The 26,091-nt window shown below is 38.2% G+C and overlaps 1 protein-coding gene across 2 annotated transcripts in view; it reads left to right on the top strand.

The window, feature by feature from the left end:
- LOC139950280 (calsyntenin-1-like) overlaps positions 1-25,488 on the top strand; it is a 95,606-nt gene extending 70,118 nt beyond the window's left edge. The window contains exons 9-16 of one of the 2 annotated variants that reach the window (XM_071948902.1): positions 2,465-2,655; positions 3,489-3,595; positions 4,245-4,453; positions 8,931-9,101; positions 11,004-11,149; positions 12,790-12,949; positions 15,473-15,639; positions 19,770-25,488. In XM_071948902.1, the coding sequence (XP_071805003.1) occupies positions 2,465-2,655; positions 3,489-3,595; positions 4,245-4,453; positions 8,931-9,101; positions 11,004-11,149; positions 12,790-12,949; positions 15,473-15,639; positions 19,770-19,964 (1,346 nt within the window). In that variant the 3' untranslated portion in view covers positions 19,965-25,488. Of the gene's footprint in view, positions 1-2,440; positions 2,656-3,488; positions 3,596-4,244; positions 4,454-8,930; positions 9,102-11,003; positions 11,150-12,789; positions 12,950-15,472; positions 15,640-19,769 lie in introns of both variants that reach the window. The other variant, XM_071948901.1, reaches the window with a different exon arrangement.
- Positions 25,489-26,091: the final 603 nt, after the last annotated feature.

Here is a 26,091-nt window from a genome sequence, read left to right as displayed (position 1 = left end):
TATACATGTACATGTTTATCTAGTAAATTTGAGGAATTTACAAAACCATGTCGTAGCATTTTCTTGAAGATGCATCGATCGATTTGTTGCCAAACTGATGCAAAGCGATTGGCAGAGGCAGTTTAAAAAAAAAAAATTTTTGAGAAACTTAATGAAACAAATCTGTCAACGTTTAGTAATAATTAGTTTTAAAAAAAATGAGATATTGTTGGGACCCAACATTATCTCATGTTACCAACGATGTGCATCTCACAAGTTTTTTCATGCATTTTGCAGGGAAAAGTATTTTACGGAGCCAATCAATTTGTGTGTGTGTCTTTCAGCAACAAATCGAGCGATGCAACTTTAAAAATTGTTTGCACAAATTGATCTACAGTTTGTGAGTTGAGTTAGTCAATCCTTAAGTCACATTGTTGTAGATGGTTGAAGTGCCCACTCCCATGAATCCTTGTGTGTTGAACTCTCCTAATGTCCCAAAAATCTTGTTCTCCTAGCTTGTTTGACCCCTTAAATTTCTCACTGACACCAACAATAAGGAGGTTTCGCATGCGAACAAATACTGTTAGTGCGACGGATATGTCATCATTGTGACGTCATACGCTACTCGCTATCTGCTATTACGTGCAGAGGACACTGATATCCTGCTTGCGACACGAAAGTAGGTTACGAATAGCTAAACGTATGCATATGCGTATCCGTTCGCGTGCGAAACTTCCTTAATGTCTCTCTTGTCATACATGTTGCTTTGGGTCTGTTAAATTTGTCCCTGTGAAGTTCTTCAAACCTGTCTGACCATTCAATTTCATCCGCCTGCTTTTGAAGGACAGATGCACTATGTGAGCCTTTGATCTGTAGTACCATGTGGTGATTGCATCCACACAGTACACGGATAGTTCTATGTACAATTGTGCAGCCACACACAATCCAGGCAGCTGAATGCTTTTGAATGGTCACTCAGCTCCTTGCAAGATGTTACCCCAAGTAGGAAAGTTTAAGCACTAGTAGTTTGTGAACCTGGTTCTAATGTTTACTTTGTTATAACCCATCTGTTGATGGTATCCCAAGCTTTGACGTCAGTTTAAGCTCTAGTAGTCAGGCATGCAACTCTTCCGGGGATCTGCGTTTTTCCGCGTTTTATGAAATGGAAATCCGCTGCAGTTTAAGCTCTAGTAGTGAGGCATGCAACTCTTCCGGGGATCTGCGTTTTTCCGCGTTTCATGAAATGGAAATCCGCTGCTACGAAAAAACTCTGCGTAAAATAAAATCACGGAGACACAAGTTCTGCTTACAGCGTACCTTCTACACTATTTTTTTGCACAGTCTGGCTCCGTAGTGTTTTTATTGCTTGTTGTATAAGGGAATGCAGCGGGAACAAGACACGGTAAGGGCCCAATACGCGACTAGGACACAATCCTTGTGTACAGTATACCTTCTACACTATTGTTTGCACAGTCTGGCTCCGTGGTGTTTTTATTGCTTGTTGTATCAGGGGATGTGGGGGGAACCAGACGAAAAGGGCTCATTACGGGGCTAGCTTCAGTACGCGCAATCAATAGGAAAATTGTGGGGGGTTTTTCCGCTGAAGAGTTGCATGCCTGAGTAGTTTGTCAGGTCCCTGTTTGAGCCTGGTTGTAAAGTAATCTTTGTTATAACCCATCTGGTGGAGGTATCCCAACCTTGTTTTATAACCCATCTGGTAGAGGTATCCCAACCTTTGTTATAACCCATCTGGTGGAGGTATCCCAACCTTTTGATGTCCATTGAAGTCTATCCCCCTTATACTAGATGGATATCCCTTGTATTTGTCTATCTCATCCTAAACACCATTCCACCGTCCTCTTTTTCCCCACTCTCTCTCTCTCTTTCTCCTTCTCTCGTATCCTTTCTACTGACTTGTACATTCTAATGCTTCATTTTGACCCCTCACCTCTAACCTACTCTCTTATTTTTTTACCTTCCTCCTAATACACTTTGCCTGAAATGATTTATAATTTTCATAAACCATCGCTGTTGATTTTGATATAATTTTAACTCTCCGATCGGTCCACCGTTCCCTTTGTTTTGATACCCGTACCCTGTTATGCTACATTTGTAACTTTATCCTGAATCTGCATCTTTCCTTACATCAATAACTTCAATTCTGTTGCTACATGTTTCTGTTTGATCTTGCATGGTTAATTTGACATTATGAACCCCACCCTAAACAAAAACTCCGTCCCTGCGCATCCTGCCCGCATCCCTTCCCAACCGTGCCATCCTCCCGTCGTATTTTGTTCTCTGATCTTTCTCTTTGTGCGCTAACGTGTTTCATCACTCACAACTCTTCTTCTGGTGCATGCCTTCTCGAATCTTAAACTTGTTCAACCTTTTTCCCTGACCGTAACCAACCTCTAATCCGTTCCACTGCCCGATTCCTGCATGCAATCTTTATAACCCAAAGACTTTACTACTGCTGCACGCACAGGTGGTAAAGGACGCTTCACAGGACACTTCCAGGGGTACCTGGCCGGTCTGAGTGTGCTCCCCGGTCGCATGGAGGAGGAAGCCACCATCCAGTGTCTGCATAGCTGCAAGGAAGGCCTGTCAATGAACACTGAGGATCTACCTGAAGATAGAGTACAGTTTAACGCCATCAATACCGAGCTTGTCATCAAGGTAGGGTTTGAAATAGACTGGTACTCTTTCTTTATCCGCAAGGATTAAGACAGGGTACTTGTTTTTCAGAACCAGTGATATCATTGGATACAATGATTTCATTGGATAAACGTGTAGTAACATATCTGTGTTTTGATTGGTCCGTGGTAACGTTTGGCAGCTGCACTTTCGGTCTGCTTTATGAATGTAGGTGAAAGGTGACTATGGATGGGGGTTGACTTAGGCTTGAGGTCACCCTCTCGCGTAATTCACAAGCCTCAAAGTGTGACGTCAGATGTTCAGGCTATGTTTGCAATAAAAAGTAAATGACTATATGCTTGACCACAAGAGGGGGCTATTTTTGGGGTGTAATATAGGCCAAGTTCATTTATGGACTATCGTTGACCATAGATTGACTACATTAGCCATAACTCTGTCTAATTGATGATAGTTGGACTACCCTAGTCGACTAGTTGGAACTAGCCTACAGGGCATGGTCGCATCGCTGGTTATGAATAGCCGTTTTCATTGCAGAAAGGACTAGAAAAATGAGAACGCACATTAAACAATGGTGTCCGGCAACCAAGAAAACTGGTTCCTCCATGTCACAACTGTCTCAACACACAAATGGTTTCATAGCAGCAGTAAAGGCATGTTCAAGTTTATAGACTTGTTGAAATTGTACATTTATTCAATCTCTCTGGTTGCTGAAATTGTTTAAATTATTTGTTATAAACCTTTAGCCTAAATTATGGTCTGGCTTGATTAGCTTTTTGAGCTGTGATCACAGTGAAGATGAAATAAAATCCTTTGCTTTTTGGGTCTCACTTTTGCCTCATTTACTTTTCTCGTAGGGTGATTTGAGTGACGCATCCCAGCTGCTCCAACGTGTGTCGTACTTCAACTCTCGTGAGTTTCCTACCCCTGGCCAGAGACCACTCACCATTAAGACCATCGCTACGTAAGTCTTGTTATACTTTGAGAAATCAGCCAACGATTATAATAGACATTTATCACGGTGCAGCCATCTTGAATTTTTCCCATTGACATCAATGTAACCAAACCGAGGCTGGAAGGAAAAAAATAGTCTGGTTCCTATTTGCAAAATGATTATTAGCAATCACTAATTGTTATTCGATACAGGGAACATGACCAAGATGGAAACAGCATGATAAAGGTCTATACTTGGTTCTTATAAAGTTCACATCATAGTAGCTAGATTAAGCTACTTTACAGCACTATTATCCCTGTTCATCAAGCATACTTTTAGACCGTGACTCTAACTTTCTTAAATCCCCCGGGAGCATACAACCTTACTTTAAGCTGCCTATATTAGCGCCAAAGGATTAATCAGACACAACTCACATTCCCATTTACACATCTGGGTTAAGAGAAACAATTATGGTGAGGTGCCTTGCTCAAGGACATAACAGTTATGACCAGAAATTGAACCCACACTCTGATGATTCAGCCATCAGAACTTAAGTCTAATGCACTAGACTGCTCGACCGCGACACACCACCAACAGCTGGCTTCAGGGTGTCTATTGATCGTCTGATTAGTTCAAAATAATCCACCCCTCCTTTTCTTTGAACACCCCTATTTCACAGATGTGATGGAATCCCAATCCCCATGTCAGACACGTCAGCCTATGTGATGGTTGTCGAACCGGAGGAACCTACCATTACCATCTCGGGGCCGACCCAAATGGCACAGGAAGCTGATAAGATTGCAAGCGGGATCAAACCGTTTGCCTCCATCAACATCGTCAGTATGATGTCGGAAGAGCAAGAGGAAGAAGAGGAGGCGGAGCTTGAAGGTAGGAGGAGGGGAGAGGATTTGGGCAGGGTGTTGTTCTAGGGTAGTGGGCTCCCATATCCGGTACCTTCTGGAGACAACAAAACAGAAAAGTGGAAATAAAAGGACTCAATAATATCAAAGTCTTATATAGCGCGCGTATCTACCAAACAAGGTACTCAAGGCGCTGAGTATATACAAACTTTCAGAAAGATAGGCTGGTGCAGAGATGAATTCTGAGACCCAATTATGTAGCACCTTGTAAGGGTTTACAAGGTGATATGGGGCATACAGCAGCCACAGCCAGGAACACCAGGGCGAACCCCTTCGCTTTTCGATAAGTGCACTGGGTTCTTTTACATGAATTACACAACACATGGGACCAACGGCTTTCGTCCCATCCGAACGACGAAGCAATGATTAAGTGTCTTGCTTAAGGACACAAGTGTCACGGCTGGGGATTCAAACCCACACTCTGCTGATCAGAAACACCAGAGTTTGAATTCGGTGCTCTTAAAGGCAGTGGACACTATTGGTAATTACTCAAAATAATTATTAGCATAAAACCTTTCTTGGTTACGAGTAATGGGGAGAGGTTGATAGTCTAAAACATTGTGAGAAACGGCTCTCTCTGAAGTGCCATAGTTTTCGAGAAAGAAGTAATTTTCCACGAATTTGATTTCGAGACCTCAGATTTAGAACTTGAGGTCTCGAAATCAACCATCTAAACGCATACAACTTAATGTGACAAGGGTGTTTTTTTTTCTTTCACTATTATCTCGCAAGTTCGATGACCGATTGAGCTCAAATTTTCACAGGTTCATTATTTTATGCATATGTTGAGATACATCAACTGTGAAGGCTAGTCTTTGACAATTACCAATAGTGTCCACTGCCTTTAACCGCTCGGCCACGACACTTCCAATAGGGAAATTCTAAAGACTAGGGTACTCCACAAGGAATTTTGTGTACAACGTCAATGGGAAGTTTTTAAGTACAGGGACAAAAGAAAGAAAGATGTTTCCATAGGTATGCATATTTGATTTCAATTCAATTCAATTTAAGGGATTTTATTCAAATATTTGTAGCCAAAGGCTAAACTACATTTGAATTTACAAGGTAAAAAACATCAAGATTACATACATTAAAGGGAAATAAACAAAACATGAGAATGTGTGTTGTTCTAGGGTTTGGGGTAGGGTGTTGCTTTAGGATGGGCGATATCTAAAAGGGGGGTGGGACTTCCCTCCCTGTTACCGATTCTCTGAGTGGGTCATAAAGACGGCATAGATGATTGTCCATGTAAATAGCAGGGGTCCGCTTGTCGAATTCTCGTTAAAACACAGGGGGTCGCAAGTCATATTCGGAACACCAACACACTCCAGACATTCAAGAGTAAATTAAAAACACATCTATTTTCATAATCGTCTTTTCCGTAGCACTCTTCCAGCGCATTGAATTTTGTAAAATGCGCTTTATAAGTCTCGTTTATTATTATTATTATTATTATTATTATTATTATTATTATTATTATTATTATTATTATTATTATTATTATTATTATTATTATTATTATTATTATTATTATTATTATTATTATTATTATTATTATTATTATTATTATTAGGACTAGTCCTAACTTAGGACTAGTCCTAGGAGATATACAAATTGCATGGATAGTCCTAAGTTAGGACGAGTAACTGGTCCTAACTCGAGATAAGACTAGTCCTAACTCTTTGTGAAACCCACCACTGGACCATATTTCATAAAGCTGCTTAAGCAAATTTGTTTGTGGAGCAAAATATAAGCTGGTTACATCAGTGAGGGCACTGTTGGGGATTTTGACATTGTATGCAAGGGGTATATTGCTTCCAACCACTGTTACCATGGTTACAATGGTTACAGTTACAACTACAATGATTGCCGGTAAACTGTTCTGTGCTCTGCCAAGCAAAAAAGTAGCAGGGAACCAGTCACAAGTTATATCTACTTCATGGTATTATTGGCTGGCAACCTCAGGGGTCGAAATTGCCGGTAGCCCGCTAGCCCGGGACTACCAGTTTGACAGCCGGGCTACCGTTTCCCCCAGTTTTAGTAGCCCGGCGGGCTAGTGGAAAAATAAAGCAAATTCACATCTTAACAAACATAAATATTTCTGTGTTAACAATAAGTTGTAGAATTTTCTCTTGTTTTTATTTCGTTATCGGGCGATAATAAATATTTTGATATCAGATCACCCTCCCGCTAGCGCTGTCATAACAAGAAGGGTAAGTCCTGAGTCTCATCATGTTGCCTGCAGTAAATAACTATACTTACATTACGTACAGTACACTCACGCACACACAAAAACGACGCATCGCCTGGTTAACCGGTTGATTGTACTAACGTAACGTCCGCGACACGAACGGACAATTTTGTTCTCAATTTCTTCAACTGTCATTCGTTCGACCCCAAGTGCAAAAACAGCCAAACAAAGACACCCTGCATCTGAGTGATCATTATGCGCTTCGATAAAAAAGAGGTTGTGCTTAGAATTATATTTTAAATTCTAACTCCCGCTGGAAAACGAATAAACCAATGCGTAACAGAGGGAGTGGGAATGGCGCAATCCAGTTTTGGTCAATCTGGTACAGTACATAAAATATAGCCGTATGCATGGATGTATGTGCACACAACGCACGTGTTCGGCATCGCCGTATTTTTCTTGAGGAATGTTTTGCTCTGAACAGTGTTGGCCCTAGTCTGGTTCCCTGACCAAAGATTCCTTGACGTCTCTCGTTAAAAATCTTAGGTCAGGTATCACCCACGGTTAAAAATAGAGCATGACGCAACTTGTCAGGGTCGGGGGTCATCTCCAGGGAAACCATGTCTGCACCTGATCGGAAGGGTCGCACTAAATACCGACAACTCACGACACAATTAAATATATGTACAAGAGTCATATGAATCTAAATCACTTTCAAACTGTTGAAAAATTGTATTTTTAACTGTAAAAAAATGTGTTTTTTACCCCGAATTATAAACGAACGGTAGCATCCGCCATGTTGTCTTTCGACGTACCTGGACGATAGATACCATTATACCGCAGGGGTAATACAAAATGCAAGATGATCAGGGTGTGTGCCCTCTCATGGAGTTGAAAATTTTTTTTTTTTTAATCTCCCCTTGTTACTTCAAAAAATTATTTACAATAACAAAAAACCAGCAGCAGAAAAGAAAACAATACAACTGAGGCTGAGCCCTTAGAACTTACCCCTGCAGTGTAATGGTATCGTCCTTAGACGTCGAAAGACAACAAGCCGGATACCACCGCTTATTACTATTTCGCGGTAAAAAAACACCTTTTTTTTCAAAAACTCCTGGATCTACGGCCGACAGAAACAGGACTGACATTATGACTGACATTATGATTCCATGGATTCTGTTTACAATGCAACCATAGACACCCGGAAATGTCCGACCATCAACGATACTGTCCGAATGTTGACGACAACACGTTCGGAACATTTCGGATAACTTCGAAAAAGGAGGAATTCCTCCTTTTTGGTCACGTGATTTTGGGTGATACCGGACCCTAAATTCGACAGAGCCTAGTCGGAGATTTTTGGGTCTGGGAACCAGACTATGTTGGCCCAACATTGGGATAAAGTCTGAGGAATTTCGGGGGCGTGCCTCACAGGGATTTTTTTTCCCTGCCCACTATACATTTTGTCTGAGGAATATTTTTGCCGGAAAATATTTTTATAGTTTTTTTTTTTTTCAAAGTCCAATTTTTTTATATTTGTTTTCCCCTCCGATTTGTTCTTCTTTTTCCCGGTTTTCGGACTGACTGTTAGCATTGTGCCGACAACAGTACAAGTAGTTGGGCTTCTGGGTTATGCCGCTGTGCACTGGGCTTCTGATTTATGCGGCTGCGCTATGTGGTACTCAAACAATAAAAGACAAGGTTGGCAGGTCTGATGCCGGCATTATGTGGCGTTTTTTGGAAGGAGTTAAACCTCCTTCAAAAAAAAAATTTTTTGTGAGTATAGACTGTTTTTTAAAATTATTTTATTCTAATCTTTTCTACAATGAAAGGGTATGGTCATTGTTTGGTTTTTGTCAACATAATGTTAGCTCGGCGCCTAGTATATGAAAGCAATTAAATCAATGCAATAAAGAAGGAAACAAAAATCCAGCCAGGGCTACTGAAATTTATTCAGGGCTAGTAAAAATTCAGGGTTACTAGCCCTGTGGGCTACCTTGAAAATGTAGTTAATTTCGACCCCTGAACCTTTTTCTTTGCTTAGCAAATTTGTCTGATAAGCAAATTAGTAGTAGGGAACCAGTCACAAGTGCCCTTTTGTACCCTTTGGCTGGTACCCTTTTTCTGCGCTCACCAAATTTTCTGCTGAGCAAAGAACTAGCAGAGGATCCTTGAAAATATTCACGCATGATCCCTGAAATGGCCTGTCTCATAAACCAATTTGTACTTTCTCTTTATATTTTTGGAAAAACAGTAACCGGGCAAGAGCCTGAGGTTCCTCTGACCGTCGGTCACCGTCTGGACTCCTGTAACATCACCACTGGAACGTACCTCATGTCCGGAGAGACATTCACCATCTCGGCTGATCTGCTGACCTCGTACCATCTCACCAAGTTTGACTCGTCTGAAGGAATGTCCATCAAAGGTAAGAACTTCTCTAGAGGTTTAAGGTTTGAGGCTTATTGTTTCCACATTAACATTGTAAAACAGGTTATAATGTACATGTGAGGTAAAAACGTGTGTGGACAATGAAAATGTACCACTGAATACGAATGGTACACAGTTATGTCTAGAAGTACCCTGTATGGGTTTGGGTACTTTTTGTTCAACACAAAACACAATATCCACAGATTAACATTAAACTTACACAGTTTGAAGATAATGAGGGTAGAAAGCTTCCCATAAAATTTTTTTTTGCTGAGTTGCATTTTTGAGAAATGAGTGAAACAATGCCACAAAAATTATTTTTGTCTCAGTTTTAGCATGAAAAAACGTATTTACCAGTTTTGGTATTAAAAACCAAAATCGGTAAATATGTTTTACATGCTAAAATAATGTTTGTCTCACTGAGGTCCCTAAGTTTAATCTTGGAGATAGGATGCCCTCCAGTGACATCATTTATAGTGATCATGATTAGGCTTAAAGACACTGGACACTATTGGTTTTTGTCAAAGACCCTTGGTGTATCTCAACAAATGCACAAAATAACAAACCTGTGGAAATTTGAACTCAATTGGTCGTCGAAGTTGCGAGATAATAATGGAAGAAAAAACACCCTTATCACACTGTCAGATGCTTGATTTCGGGACCTCAAAATCTAATTCTGAGGTCTCGAAATCAAATTCAAATATTTTAGTGAAAATTACTTCAGAGGGAGCCGTTTCTCACAATGTTTTATACCATCAACAGCTCACCATTGCTTGTTACCAAGTAAGTTTTTATGCTAACAAATATTTTGAGTAATTACCAATAGTGTCCAGGCCTTTAATCATGATCATAATCAACTTAACAATCGCTTGTTCAAAATCAATCATCTGCACTGATGCAGTAAATCACTTGACCATAAGAATCGTAGCTACAGACAGGTATTCTTCTAGACGCATGACACAAAATTAACATATTTGTTTTTCTTTAAAATTTGTTACAGTCACACAACATGTACATGTACATACATGCAGGGGCCTAATGGCGAAATCTAGTTATACATAAACAGCATGCCCAATATGTGTCCTACGGTGTCCCCCAAACGTTCCAATGCTTAAAATCTGTCTCTCTGCCTCTTGTACGAAAGTTATCCCCTCCCCTCCGAAAAGAAAATAATTCCTGAGATAACTAGAATGAAGACAAAATGGAGATGGGAGGGTAGGGAGTGGGGTGGGGGATGGAATACACCATGCCTGGAATTTCATCTTTGAGAGGGCAAGGCCAGTTTCATTTTTCAAAGGGCACTTCTATTGCAAAACCTAAAAGTATATGGGGAACTTTTGAGGGGCACCAAGGGCACCAATTTGCAGGTCTGCAAATGTATAACTCTTGGACTTGTTGCTTAAATTCTAACTAATCTTATCAAACAACTATTTTTCTAATAGCAACTATAAATATAAATATTAATAGTAAACTTGTAGGTACAACCATGGGTAAAAACTCTTTTGAAGGAATGGTAGCTCTGAAAAGAGCCGGTTCGGTCTTGACGTTTCAAACAGAATACTCTGCTCGTCTTCAGGAGAACGAGCAGAGTATACCGTTTCGAAATGTCAAGACAAAACCGGCTCTTTTCAGAGCCACCACTCCTTCAAAAGAGATTTTACCCATGGTTGTACCCGCAAGTTTACTATTAATATTTATATTTACAGTTACAATGTATAGTTACTCTTATTCTCCACACCATGCAAAGCTTTAAACACCATTTAACTATTTATCTCTTAACTTCCAATTTACATTGTCTTTGATTAAATTTTGATTGTGATTTTGATACTGTGGAAATAAACCGATTGATTGATCGATTAGTTGATTGGTAATTGTTTTTTTTTCTTTTCGTATTTTTTAGGTGTCGATACCATTCAGCATTATGTTGAGGTTCTGCGCCAGGTTGTGTACACTAACAGCGAGAAATCAGACAAGAAATCTTATACGTTCACGGTCACATGCACTGAGCTGAACGGACGCTTCTTGAGCAATGAGTACAAGATCTTGGTAAGTCTGCTTTAATTTTGGTTTTATCCATACTTTAATGAGTATTAGCGCTGTATAATTTTGTTGTGCTAAGCTACATTTTGTGGTTAAAGGAACCGGTTGCCTTGGATCGGTCGAGTTGGTCTTTGAAAAGCATTTGAAACTGTTTGTCATGAAATGCGTATGGTTAGATAGATAATTTAAAACTTGTAGAAAATAATGATCCACACAAACATGCCTAAAAATTGCACGGTTTTTCGTGTTGCGCCGCAAACAATTGCGGTCGGCCATTTTGTGGAGTCAAAATTTGACTCCATAAAACGGCGACGTAAAGGGAAAACCGTGAAGTTTCGAGGCATGTTTGTGTTGATAATTATATTCTACTTAAATATGTCTATCTATCTAACTAACCATTTGCATTTCATAACAAACGGTTTTAAACGCTTTTCAAAAGACCAACTCGCCCGATCCAAGGCATCGTGTTCCTTTAAAAGCAGTTCTGTGAAATTTGACCCTGGTGCTTGACAACCACAGTTTCTTCACCCAATCAACGCTACTCAAAAGAGATTTACCCACATTGCTACCGCAAACCTCACCTGGTTTAAAAAAAAGATGATCTCATTCAGATGTCAGTATAAACCAGTGTCTTACTATCCCCGAGGTAATTATATGTATTGGCGTGTCGTGGCTGAGCGGTCAAGCGCAACGGACTCAAGCTCTGGGTTGTTCTGATCAGCAGAGTGTGTGCTTGAGTCTCTGTCTTATTGCTTCTTTCTTCATGTAAGGCCGTATAGGTCCTGTGTGTTGTTGTGGTGTGCTCGGTCAATGTGAACGTGTGTGTGTGGAGATTGCCTTGAGCGTGTGTTGTGGTGTAAACAGCTAATATGACTGTGCAAGGAGATTACCTTAGTGTTGTGATGTGCACATTCCATTTCGACGTGTGATGGAGATTTGGCCTGTAGATATCCTCTCGTGACACGGCACTAACATTTCTCATAGTGATGTGTACATATCAAACAAGGCCGTGGAGTGTCGGAGAGTGACTATGCTCACTGTGTGTGAACGCTTTCTTTGCCAAGAGAAAGTTCTTCTTCTTCTTCTTCACATTTCCTTGGTTGTGGGATTTGAGGCGTGGTGAGGGATCAATGTATACTTGGTTTGTGTGTTTCACCATGTGTGTATATGGGATTTGAGGCGTTGCATGGTGAGGTATCAATATATATTTGGTTTGTGGTAACACCATGTGTGTGTTACTACTTGCCAGGTAGATTATGTTCTTTAAAGAACTATCTTGCTAATTATTCTACTACCGCGGAGTAGATTTTTGGGGACTTCAGAAGACTTATCAGTTCTGAAAAGAACTGTCCTGTTTATTAACCACTACCTGGGCGGAAGGTAGAAAATCGATCGGGATTACATGTGTGTATCTACTTGCTTGGTAGATTATGTTTTTTTGAGAACTTGTCTAGCTTTATATTCTACTACCGCGGAGTAGGAGTTCTCAGTTCCGAAAAGAACTCTCATGCTTAATAACTACTACCTGGGCGAAAGGTAGAAAATCGGCCGAGACTGTATCTACTTGCTGGGTAGATTACGTCTTTTGGAAACAATTTCCTTGATTCTAATAATTTTCAATTAATCTTTTTTTTTCAACCCCAAAGGTCAACGTCCTGCATAAGGCCGTCAAGCAGGCTGCCAGCCCCAACCACAACAAGGCTGCGTCACACAATAACATCTTATTCAAGCCGGGCAGGAACACCTTGGAGGAAGAGATGAACGAGAAGACGCCTCTCACTAAGCTCGGACAGCTCACCGGATCAAGTAAGACATTTTCAAGAGTTTTTTACATTTTCTTTTTACACACATCAGTATTTGAGCCAGATTAAGGCTGGTATTCAAAATAGACTGGTGCATTTTTGAGATGTTACTATTTGTAATGGTTTGTTATTGTGTGGTCTATCATATGTGCCATTCACTAAGCTGGGTCAGATCACATCATCAATTAAGACATCTTGGAGTTTTCTAAAAGAAAAAAAAAATTATACTGAACACCAGTGTGATAGCCCTGGTGGGCAGTGCCAGGCACCGTATTATGTATTAACATGAATATTTTTGTTGAACTGCTCGCCCTTGGTGGACTAAATTGGATTTAGAGCCCACCACTAAAATCGGTCTAGCTACCCCACTGTAGAACAACTATGGGAGCCAGAGTGAGGCTGGTATTCAAAATAGACTGGTGCAATTTGTAAGAGGCTACTACATGACATGATGTGTCATTGTGTGGTCTGGGTGCCATTCACTAAGCTGGGTCAGATCACCGCAACAGTAAGACATCTTGTAGTTTTTTAAGGTTTTTTGTATACACGTCATTATGGGGCCAGAGAGAGGTTGGTATTAAAAACAGACTGGTGCATTTTTAAGATTGTTACGACATGACATATTTTTTAAATTGTGTAGTTCGGGTGCCATTCAAGATGACCTTTAACCAGCATCTTAAATTATTATCAGAAGCTTGAATTGTATCTTTGTATAAATGTTTGTAAATTTAGTTTGTTTCGGTGTCCAATTGGCGGATTCATTAGGCTCCGCCCACGACGCACGTGTGAGCAAGAACACATGGGCCTCTCCAATGCCTTTCTGCTCAACTCTGCCGCGCGCCCCAAGCATACGCGCACGCATGTCGGACTTTATTTGTCGGACCTTCGTTGCGTTGTGATTGGTCAATATGCAATGGGGCGGAGCTTAATGGATCGGTCATTTGGTCTCTGGAAGGATGGACTAGGACTAGGGATATTTGTTTGAAATACATTTGTTTACCTCCATCGTTAACCATGGTTAAACCACTGAGTCTTACTACATCCAAACAGGGCTTGCTTAAACAAAGAAGAGTAAAATAGTTATAAAAGGTTTCCTCTCCACTACCCCCCCCCCCCCCCTCCCCACCATTGTTTGGGGGTTGTGATTTATGCTCTCGGCCTAATCATGGCCTAATAGAGCTGCTTAAAAACAAGAATACTGCTGAACAATTTCCAGCTAAGTAAAAATTAGCAGGATACCAGTCGCAAGTAGTTTCATATGACATGGTATTTGTAATGGTAAACATATTGGGGTTACCATAATTATGTTGTGCTTAGCTGGCATTTTCAGACTGTTGTGTGACCACTTACCTGTGCCAGACTGTGGTATAATGGAGAAATAATGGTGGTATTATGCTTGTAGCCTTTCAGGCAGATCAAGAATGTGTTTGTTTGTTTGCTTGTTTATTGTGCAACTTTATGACTCATGTTTAAGTGTTGTGAAGATCAACATTATTATGGTTGTTTGTGCTGGTTGGGGGACTTGTGTTTATGTAAACAATGGTGCAAAAAAAAATTAATGGCCTGCGGGTTTAACCCTAGTAGATCCTTTCTTGAAGGTTGAATGACAACACAACAAACATGAACAGGTAAACAATGGTCCTGAAGACTGCATCTTAATGCCAGCCCTTTGTATTCAATTGTTTATCATTACAACCTCATGAAGATATCAGGTGTTGCTTAAAGTGTTGTCTTAAGAAGTTTGGATGATTAAACAAATCTTAATCCCTTAATGACATAATCCCCCACCAGCAGGTACTTAATATGAGATTAGAAAATAAACAACCACTTGCATGGCCATTTATATGCAAATGTGATTGTACGTTGACCAATCAGTGGTCTAGTATTGAGGTCAGGTGTTCATTGATTGGCCGGTGGTGGTGAAGTCTTCAGTCATGGTTGACCAATCATATGTGATATTGGTTAGGCGCTGGTGCGTGAATGAAATCGCTTTGGCATTGAGAAGGAAGAGGCTGGGAATTGCACACGTTGCTTGGAATCAATAGCTCAAGAAGTCGGCCATTTTGGATTATCGGCCGTCTGGGCTGTGTTGTTGAGGATCCTCTCTTTTTAAGATGGTCATGGTGAAATTTTTCTAATCGGGTATCTAGGGAAGACATATCGGTAAGATTTATTTTATATTTGAGGGTAGTTTTATAAATTGTGTTTTAGTCTGTGGAGCGTGTGTATACATTTCAGTGAAGACAATTGATTAAAAACTGGCATTATGTGGGCATATGTTGGTTGGGTGTGTACGACAAGTAGTAGTACTGGAAAAGTCTCTTGAAGCCTACACCATGTGTTCATGTACATAGTTCAGCCTTTGTACTTCATAAAATACTTCTATAAATCTATTTGGCTCGGCACGACTCTGGCATGCCTGTCTGAATCCAGTTTTAGAGATAGAGCAAGGACAATTGCGACAAAATTGTCCATCCTCCTTGGCTTCTTGATCTTAATGTACCTTTTATTTTGTCACCTTCTCTAGGTACAGCCATGACAGTTGTCATTGTCATCTGCGTGGGCTTCCTAGTCTTCATGATCGTTCTAGGAGTGTTCCGTATCTACGCAGCTCACCGTGACAGTGCGTACGACCAGCAAGACTTTGACTGGGACGACTCCGCTCTGAATATCACCGTAAACCCAATGGAAGGGGTGAGTTGTCATAGTCATTGTCCTTTGTGACTTATGTCATTTTTATTTTACTGGTCTTGTGACACGACAAGGCAGTTAACTACAGGCAATTTGTTCTTGACCATCGGCGGCATAGCGCCTAATTTCATAAAGCTGTTAAGCAGAAAATACTGCTTGAAAATTTGCTTTGCTAAGCAAACATTTAGTTGGGCACCAGCTGCAGCAATACAAACTTAATGTAATTTGGGCTGGTAACCTGTTTCTGCTTAGCAATAAGTGCTAAGCAGTATTTGTGCTTACAGGCTTTATGAAATTGGGCCCTCCCTGACTTAATGTTTTTGGGTGGATAGAGAGCACTGTTTGTATTAGACAAAGGTTGCTGGTTCTGTCAAAAGTGTGCAACAAAGTTGCCTGAAAACAAATTGCCTTCTTTTCACAAAGCCTCGAAAGTGAAAAACACAGTGAAATTATGATAACTTGAACTGTAGCTACTGTATTTTCCGATCTAGGAGGATGGATTAATTGAAATATTGATACAGTATACAGTGTTGATGTATGAAATTGATTTTATTACATCCTTTTTTATGTTAAGTAAAGGTTAACTTATGTGCTTTTATTTGTTATCTTTCTTTCTTACTATTGTTGTGAAAGCGGTTTCGTTTGTTATTAATGACTTTGTTTGACTGCTATTTTGATATGGAAAAAAAACCTACTAAAACTTTGCATTTGTGATTTTGCCGTTTTCTGTAAGGACCCCAATGGAAATAAGTCTTAAGTTATTTAGGCTTTTCGGGTTATCCTTGAATAATTTTGTGCAGTATTTCTATCTTGTGTTTTTGTATTTCTCTTTTTGATTGTCTTAATTTATTGTCTTTTCTTATGTTGTTGTGTATGTATTTTTGGCGTGTTCTTACTATATTTTTATCCAAATAAATTCAATCAATCAATCAATCAATCAATCAATCAATCAATCAATCAATCAATCAATCAATCAATCAATCAATCAATCAATCCACTCTCAGTGTAAATATTCCCTGCATAGTTGCCATGACAATTATGACCACTGTGTATTCCCCTATATTTGTGAATGCTTAGAAGCAGATGTTACAATCTTTTATCTGGCAAAAGAAAGATTGCATTTTCCTTTGTGCTGGAAGCTCCTTGAGTTTGGGCTATTAAGGCCCATAGCCTTAGATCTCAAGGGTCTTTCGTATGATCCTTGCTCTTCCTTAAGGCTCCTTATTGTTGTTATTATTGTTGCTGTTTTTTTAAAGTATTGTTAGGCCTATAATTTAGTTTGATGTATGTACATGGGTCATTCCGTGTCAATTCAACACGCTTTTGGACCTGACCCTCACGGATTTATATGAAATTCGGTGTGCTGATTGGACTCCCTGAGAAACGCCCAAATCCCAAATTTTATGTAATTCGGATCATTATTTTGGGAGATACGGCTTAACGAACTTTTGACTAATTAGCATGACCTGCTATGTTTGGACAATCATATCTCCAAAAGTAAAACACCTACAGAGATAATATTTACATCATTTTGAAGCTCTTGACATGGCCCACATTTGATAACATAAAATCAAAAAATTTCCACGCACCCCTGAAAAAATACGCAAAAATTTGACCTTTGACCTTGATTTGCGAAAATGCGTATTTTTCAAAATGCGTAATTTTTTTTTAATTGCAAGTTTAAGATGTAAGCAACAATATTCTGAAAAAATGTGATGGGCACTCTTACAGTTTTTTTGTTATGATTTTTTTAACATTGGCTATCAAGGCCAAAACCATAAAAACGCATTGTACAACATACACAATGTACACAGTGTACAGAGTATTGTGTGGTAGTGTGTATACGCACATTAAAAACCATGTCACCCTGGTAATAATGTGGAGTCCAAAAGTCTGTTTCATGACATGACTTAATGAGCTAATTCATTTCATCCACTTGATTTAATATAGGAGACACTGTGTATCAGACATACTGTATACATGTTATACAATACAATGTGAATACTCTGTACACTGTACATGTACAGTGTACAGAGTATTCACATTTAGTGCTTTAAAAGTCAATTCCCTGGAGGATGGATCATAGAGAAAAATGTGTTGTGACCCATTTAAATCACACAGCAAGAAAAAAAGCAGGCTTAGAGCAGGTATCAGAAAGGTTTATATTGGAGCATCCAAGTCTTCATTTCACTCGAGCACAGTTTATGCACTGGCTATCGCAAGAAGATATCTGAATTGTCGCCTGAGAAAATACTCTCAACAACTGAAAGTTCTAGCAGTGATCCAGAAGTTCAGGCACCATCAATGTCATCTGCACATCAGGATGTTTTTGTGCAGCCAAATACCGACATTAACATTATCAATGAGGCTATGACAATTATTGGTGTATCTCCTATCATAAGTAAGAAGAAAGCTCATGGAAGTTACATGGAAAACAAAGTTAAGAGATAGAGACAACAATTAAGCAGAAACTGGAAACTGCTCCAGGAAAACAGTTCGGTGATGATGAAAGTGAGATGATAAGTCAGTTAAAACAAAAATTTCATTCCTTGACCAAGAAAAGTGAAAAAGTTCAAGTCTTGACCGTCTTACCAGTGAGTTGGAGTATCAAAAGAATAGCAGTTTATTTTTGGAGCATCAAACTACATGCCAAGAAAAGCAAAGAAACTGGTGAATTAGCAGGGAATGCTTTCCATTCCAAACCCTAGCGCTGGAAATCTCTTTCATTAAAAATGGTGCAAACTGTGAGAGACTTTTACTTGTTCGAGTCCGTCAGCAGACAAATGCCATGGATGAAAGACTTTGTGTCGGTTACTGTTGATGGTGAGAAGAAACATCTCCAGAAACATCTTGTTCTTTGTAATCTGAAAGAAGTGTTTGAACTTTTCAAGGAAACAATCCTCCTGAAAGTTTTGCTGAAAATTTGCTGAACTTGGGCTGAAGCAGTGCATCCTTGCCAGATCTAGTGGAGTGCATTCAGTTTGTGTTCGTACTAACATCAAAATGTGAAACTCAAAATGTGAATGATTATCTTTGAACATGTTGAATTTCTAAAGTACATGTATCATGTACACATAACTACACATAATACTGTACATGTACATGTACATACATGTATGTACATGTACAATGCGTTTTTATGGTTTTGGCCTTGTTAGCCAATGTTAAAAAAATCATAACAAAAAAACTGTAAGAGTGCCCTTCACAATTTTTCAGAATATTGTTGCTTACATCTTCAACTTGCATTTATAAAAAAATTACGCATTTTGAAAAATACGCATTTTCGCAAATCAAGGTCAAAGGTCAAATTTTTGCGTATTTTTTCGGTGGTGCGTGGAAATTTTTTGATGTTATGTTATCAAATGTGGGCCATGTCAAGAGCTTCAAAATGATGTAAGTATTATCTTTGTAGGTGTTTTACTTTTGGAGATATGATTGTCCAAACATAGCAGGTCATGCTAATTAGTCAAAAGTTCGTTAAGCCGTATCTCCCAAAATAATGATCCGAATTACATAAAATTTGGGATTTGGGCATTTCTCAGGGAGTCCAATCAGCACACCGAATTTCATTTAAATCCGTGAGGGTCAGGTCCAAAAGCGTGTTGAATTGACACGGAATGACCCACATGTAAGTTGTACCGATACTTGTTTCACAACTACCAAATACTATACCTGTATAATGTTTTCTTTTGGAAACTGCCTGTAAACTTCACCATTGTGACTAGCATTTTATGGTTTCTGCGGATCCTTAAACAAGTATTACAAATACTAAAAGAAACGTTAAAGAATTGGTAAGAAACAAAATTTAGGCCTTAAATGTGTTCAATTTTGTAATTTGAGGTCGTAAAAAAAATTGAATGGAGCTTATAGAGAACCAAATAACGCCACATGTAAAAAAAGTAAAGTAAAATGTGAGCAATATTGTAGATGTATTGTAGTTTAAGTTCTTATCTTATCTTATCTTTTATTTGTCCCCTGTTTTATTCACTTACTTTCAGTCTTAAAAATGTATTTAAGTGTAGCATTAAAGGGTCTTTAAAAGAAAGTTAGAATTTTTAATGTGTTCAGTTAATTACCCCGAAGTAGAATTCATTCTAATTGATTGTTTTCTGTCTTCCCCCACACACTCGCAGCCCGTGGAAACACACATCGGTATAGAAAGTGACTCCAGCGATGAAGATGACGATGACAGTTGTCAAGATGACCTGGACGACAGCTCCGAAGACGATGACGACGAGGACGATGACGACGAAGATGGAGCCGGAGAAATCGATGTGGAAATCAAAGGCACCCAACTTGAGTGGGACGACTCTACTCTCAAATTCTAAGGGAGTCAAAAAATACCCCCCCCCACCCTTTGATGTTTCTTTCTTTAACTCTTGCTTCACTGGACATTCAATTTTTTAGCGGGTAGCTCTAAAGGCATTATTGAGCATTACATTAAATCGTCGTCTCAGTGCTATAAGGTCAAGGCATGATATTTTTCCTCAGGCCTGTTTGCTTTGTTTTAAAAAGGGCAAGGGCACCAAGGCATTTTTGTTTTGGTAAAGGTCACCCTGTGAAGAAATTGTAAATTTCTACTTGATTATTTCAGGGGCACCAAGGCATTAACCAGGGGCAAGGAGGCAATCGCCTCCGTTGCCTCTGTAAAGTATCAGGCCTGCTTCCTACGAAAATCTGATTTCTGATTTCTTAGCCCTCAGGTAAAATCTGAAGAATTTTGATTAAATAGACTGAAAAGTCTTTCAAAGCCAGTAAGCCTATACATCATGTTAACATGTCAGATGGAGTTCAGTCCTTTTATTTTATCAAATATTCCTACTTTTTTCCCCCAAGAAAAAAAAATCACGCCTGAAGGTTGTTAGTTGCAATTTCATACTCGTAATAACCAAAAAGTCAATAAGTGAGGTTTTTTTGTTACAAGTTGGAAAAAATTTAAGCAAAATCCATATGTAAATCTTTTTCAAAGAAACTGATTGTTTCTTTTTTACCAACGATTACTTTGGAGAACACTCTTGATCAATAAATTCCGTTAACAAGGAGCTCCGAAATATGCAACAGCAATTTTAAGAAGTTCATACAAACTGCATTTATGACCTTATTGTCTTGAGACGACGCAAAACATTCTAGTGTACATTTTTAACGATTAATGATAAATCTTTAATTTTTAAAATAGAAGCAAGTACGAACAGATTCTAATTTTGTTTTGAGGTTCTTGTCGATGGAGGGCATTATGGGATATGTATAAATTTTAAAAAGACGATCCATGACAAATTATTTGCACGTTTTAAAAATCCGAGCGTTGTTGGGTTTTTTCTAAAACACTTGTTTGTAAGATTAAGGAGTAAGAGCACTTTTCATTTCTACGATAAAATTTGACTGCGAAGTAGAAATAACTTGTAAGATAATAATTGAAAAAACTATTAAAAAATAACATCGTTCAAGTTAAAATCAGCTGTTTTAATCGTTAAGGTTTTGCTTTTTATTTATTTTTATAAGGGACATGCATTTTAAAGCGATTTACGTAAATTAAATTAGAAATCTTTTTAGATGCTCTCTGCTGCACTTCATTTTTAGAACTATATCTTAAGTTGTTTCCTTTGCTAAACCTGAAATGAACTGTGCATCAAATGTGGACATTAAATCTTTCAGTTGATTCTTGAAAAATTCTCATTCGAGAAAGACTCGTTTAAAAAACTCTTTTATTGAATTTATTTCTTAAATTCTGTTGTTGTTTTGGCATACATCAAAGTGTAGTTTAAGAAATGTGGTGCTTTCTGACTTAATTGTTATGGATGCACTGACAAACAAATATCTGCAGCAATATTTAAGACAATTCATTAATTGTTTAACTAAAAGAAGAACTACAGTTACATTTCAGCTCTCCTTCACCGACAAAAACGAAAGAAAATTAACACAAAATATCTGTCAAGTATTTAGAAACTTTCAGAATAACCTTGAAGTGAAGAGGAATAATTTGATGAGTTTTTTTTTCTTCGTTAAAAAAAGAACAACTCCTATAATTTGTCATCTTTTACAATTTTTTTCCACATCCTTTTTTTCTTTCTCAAAGTTTCTAAATAACGAACAGTCTATATTGTGTAAAGAGCTTATATTATCTAACAAATATTTAAAGCACATGTATTTCATAGTTGTTTAGATTTTTAGAAAACGTCAGCACTCGGATTTTAAAGGAAAGTATAAAATTCATAGATATACACCCGTGTTGTAAAAGGAGTTTTGTTTTGAGTTTTCGCTTCAATTTTAACCATAATCACAAGGTAATAATTATTTACAATTATCAGACTTTTTTGCGGATAATCCTGCATGCAAATCGTATAAGTATGTCGCAGGAGGAATTCCTTTTCAACAATCTTTTACATATTTTACCAACTTCTAGGTTATATCTTGTTGGGTGTTAATGTATATTTGTACAAATAATACTGTGCTAATCAGTTGTTAGACCGAATCTAAGTTACGGAAAAGTCAAAATTAGATACATATTCCAAGTCGTGGAAAAGTATTTTTTTTTTTAAGTCCAAGGAACTTTTCAGTAATAGTTGTTGAATCCACCTACGAAAGTTTCATGTATGTGCGAGGAATACCGATATTATATTAGATTCCGTTCCAACTACAGTCAAAATTTTGTGCAATTTGCGTTTTTTTTTTCTTCTTGTACACTTTTCTTAAATGAAGTAGAAGCACCAGTAATAAGTCATTTGAAGGTATTGTTAAAATTCCTGGTATTTTGTAGGTAATTGAGTAATCAGTGTTTCGAGAAAATCTTTATAGCATTACATAGGACCAGTTCATAGAGCTGTTAAGCTGACGGTAAGCGCGTAGAAATCTCCCTAAGCTTGTATGGTGACCAGCTAAAACACCACTTCACTGTGACCAGCTTTAACTCGCTAAGCATTACTTCACTGCTCAGCAGCTCTATGAAAGTCTACCATGTTTTTACAAAGTGTTTTGTTACCCAGTTTAAAAAATGATGGTTCCCCCCTGAAAGAAATTTCTTATTAGTTCATATTGGAAGAGAGGTCGCTTTGTCATGTAACACCAATTGTTGTAACTTGTAACTACACAGTATAAATGAAAAGACAATTCTAGCTTGTACAGTTGTTGTATGTTAGAAAGAGTGTACCAAGTAAAATTGCTGGATATATTTTTGTCTGCTTATATATAAACTATGTTGCCACTATTCAGGACTCGTGTTGCATTTTGCCGAATGCTTTCCCCATTTGATGTTGAGGGTGCTTTGTGTAGCTGCACCAATCAAAATTGAAATGAAATAAAAAATAACATCAGTGAGTCTACTGTAATATGGTACCCAACCTCATCTGACTCTGAAATGTATACATTTGTTCTCTGTGGCCCATTCTACTGGCTTCTTGACTATTTCACAGGATAGCGAAGCTGAATCTTCTTGCTTGTACCTGCCTTTACTTTAAACATTACTAGACATTCAAGGAACAGTCAGAATTCTAACCAAGTGGTCCTGCTGGCTACCTATGTTTTGAAAATCATAACAATTTTTTTAAATGAAAAATGGACTTTTGAAAAAGCTGGAGGACTAGTGAAATGACAAGCTAACTGCAGCCAGTTTCACGAAACTTTACGCAGTCCACTTGCGCAACGTTTATGGAGCAGCTTGCGCCATAAATGTTGCGCAAGTGGACTTACGTGAAATCGGCTCCTGGTCCGTCCTGCTGGCCAGTCACTCAAAAAGTTTAGAAAAAAAAAACCCCGGCAAGCGGAACACTGTAAGCAGAGCCATGAAATTGGGTCTTGATGATATGTGCATTACACTGGACAAAACTTATGAATGTACAAATAAAATTTGAAATCTCCATCTCTGAAATTGCTGTTCAGACTGAACCTGAAAACACAGAGCTCGTATGTTATAAGGCATACAAACATCTGTGCATGTACATTGCTATTGTTTGTGAGTATTGAATTTAATGTCTGGTAAAAACTTGTCTTCATTATTATTAATCAGTATCGATATTTTGTGATTGTGGAATTTTTTTAAACAATAACCCTTAGTTTTATCGCAAGCGTCCATTGCCATTAAGAAAAAAGAAAATAAAGTTCATGCAATCTTTGCCAGCAGTATAAAGCAACTTATAATATTTAATAAAAATAATGTAAAAAACAATTAAAACTGACAGCAAAATGTAAAAAGCTTTCCTGAGCTGTAGAATAATAATAAAACTGGTTTGAAGATACAAATTCTTGCTAATATTATAAATATTTCCAAAAGTTTTTTTTTTCTCTTTCACCTTTTTTTTACTCTTTTTTTGCACCATGGATGCATATATAATTTGCATAAATAAGGCTATTTAATTCGCATATGAAAATCATATTTGGTTGGTTTGATATTATTTTGAAGCTCCTTCAACGACTTGATAAGTTTTTCACTTGTTGAGACAAAAAGATAAAACAAAAGTCGCCATTATTCATGATGGAAGTATTACAGAGAAATTTAAAGAAGAAAACCCAAAATGTATATCTTAAAAATTCATTAATAAGAAGCAGTCACCAAGTCCAAAATGGTCCAAACCTTAAAACATTAACTCATATATGAATATTTATAAGCAAATGAATATTCAACAGCTATTCATAACTTGAAGGTAACATAAAAGTAAACTGAGTTTCAGATATAACCCCATCCAACCGATTATGATTCGAGCTATAAATTAAACTATCTTTAACGCCACAGCCACCTACAAAAAAAAAATATAAAAGAAAAAGTTAAACTCAAGACATGGGTGATAGATAAATGATGAATGTTTAACACTGTTATTGTTTACGCCAATCTATTGAAAAACTGTAATGGCATAAATAGTTATTTTGTAAGATACCTAGTTTCATATTTATCACCAATAACAGAATGGACCCATTTCATGAAATATGTAAATTGTTCATAGCGCGTGCCGCTCTAACATTTTGGTTGGCAAAAATGAGGGAACGTCGCGCTGTTTGGTACATTGCTGCGTGACGCAGACGCCATTGTGTGTCTGCTTAGTGCACAACTCTAAGGCGTTTGCCTACCAACAGGGTCTGTACGCACGCGTGAATGTAATTAGCATAATTTCATGAAAAGGGTTCACTGCATTGCTTACATGAAGTATATACCAGTATTTAGACTCCATGTACAGTTGACTCTCGTTATAACAAGATCACTGGGACTGGCCAAATTACATGTACCTCTTTATATTAACAAGAAATGTTGTTATAAGACAGCAAAACAAAAACACACAAAGGGCTAGTAGAAACAAGATTCAGGACTTCAGAGTATTCTATTTATAAGCGGAACCTCTATTTAACAGTGGTCTTTATAACAGGGGTCGACTTTATTAACAGGAACGTTGTTATAAGAGAACACCAAAAACAAAGAAACACAGAGTAGAAATGAGATTCAGGACTTCAGAATGTACTCTTTATAAGTGGAACCTCTATTTAACAGTGATCTTTATAACAGGGGTTGACTTTATTAACAGGATCGTTGTTATAAGAGGACACTAAAAACAAAGAAACGAAAAAAGCAGAAATACCAGAATGTACTTTTTATAAGCAGAACCTCTTTTTTTACAGTGGTCTTTATAATGAGGGTTGACTGTATAACACAATGTTTGAGTTTGATTAATCGAAATATTAATATTTATAAATACAACACTGACAACCAGGCACGAAGGGTTTTCACACAAAACTTGTTTTCCTTTTTTCCATGTTTAACAGTTGCATTCCTTGTTAATTTAATATTCTTAGCTCAGTAATAATTTATGTACCATTCTTTATTGTATTTCACTCATGTCATGTGGTTGACCAGTAAAATTTTCCAAACCGGAATGGAGTCTTCTTGTGTTTTATTTTGTGTTCCAATAGAGGGCCGTGTTTGAATTAACAACTTCAGCGGCAACTATAGGGCCTGAACGCTGTGAAGTTTTATTTTTCATTATTCTATGGCGTGTCATGGGCGAGTGGTCTAGGTCGCCGTACACAATTGCTCTGGGCCCAATTTCATAGAGCTGCTTAAGCAGAAAATATTGCTTAACAATTTTCTGCTAAGCAGAAAGGAGCAGGGTACCAGTCACAAATTGTACTTGTGGCATTGCCGTTTGGCTGGTAACCTTATTCTAGTGAGCATAGTTTTGATATTCTTAGCTAGTTTTTGTGCTTAAGAAGCTCTATAAAATTGAGCCCTGGTGTTGTCAGCAGCAGAGTGTGGGTTTGATGAATCACAGTCATGACACTTGGCCCTTGAGCAAGGCAATTAACCATAAATGCTTGCAAAAAGTTGGGATGGTAGTGCATTCTGCTCGACCAGCCAGGCTCCTAGTGGATCATACCCATGCTTACATCTTTACAGACTGTGAAGGGGGAAACCCTGTTTCAGCCCCAGGAGTAGGTGGCTCCTAGTGGATGATACCCATGCTTACATCTTTACAGACT

This window comes from Asterias amurensis, chromosome 18, assembly GCF_032118995.1.
Source record: "Asterias amurensis chromosome 18, ASM3211899v1".
Taxonomy (NCBI): Eukaryota; Metazoa; Echinodermata; class Asteroidea; order Forcipulatida; family Asteriidae; genus Asterias; species Asterias amurensis.
Note: the sequence above shows the minus strand (reverse complement) of the source record. Positions and strands in the feature narration are given on the sequence as shown.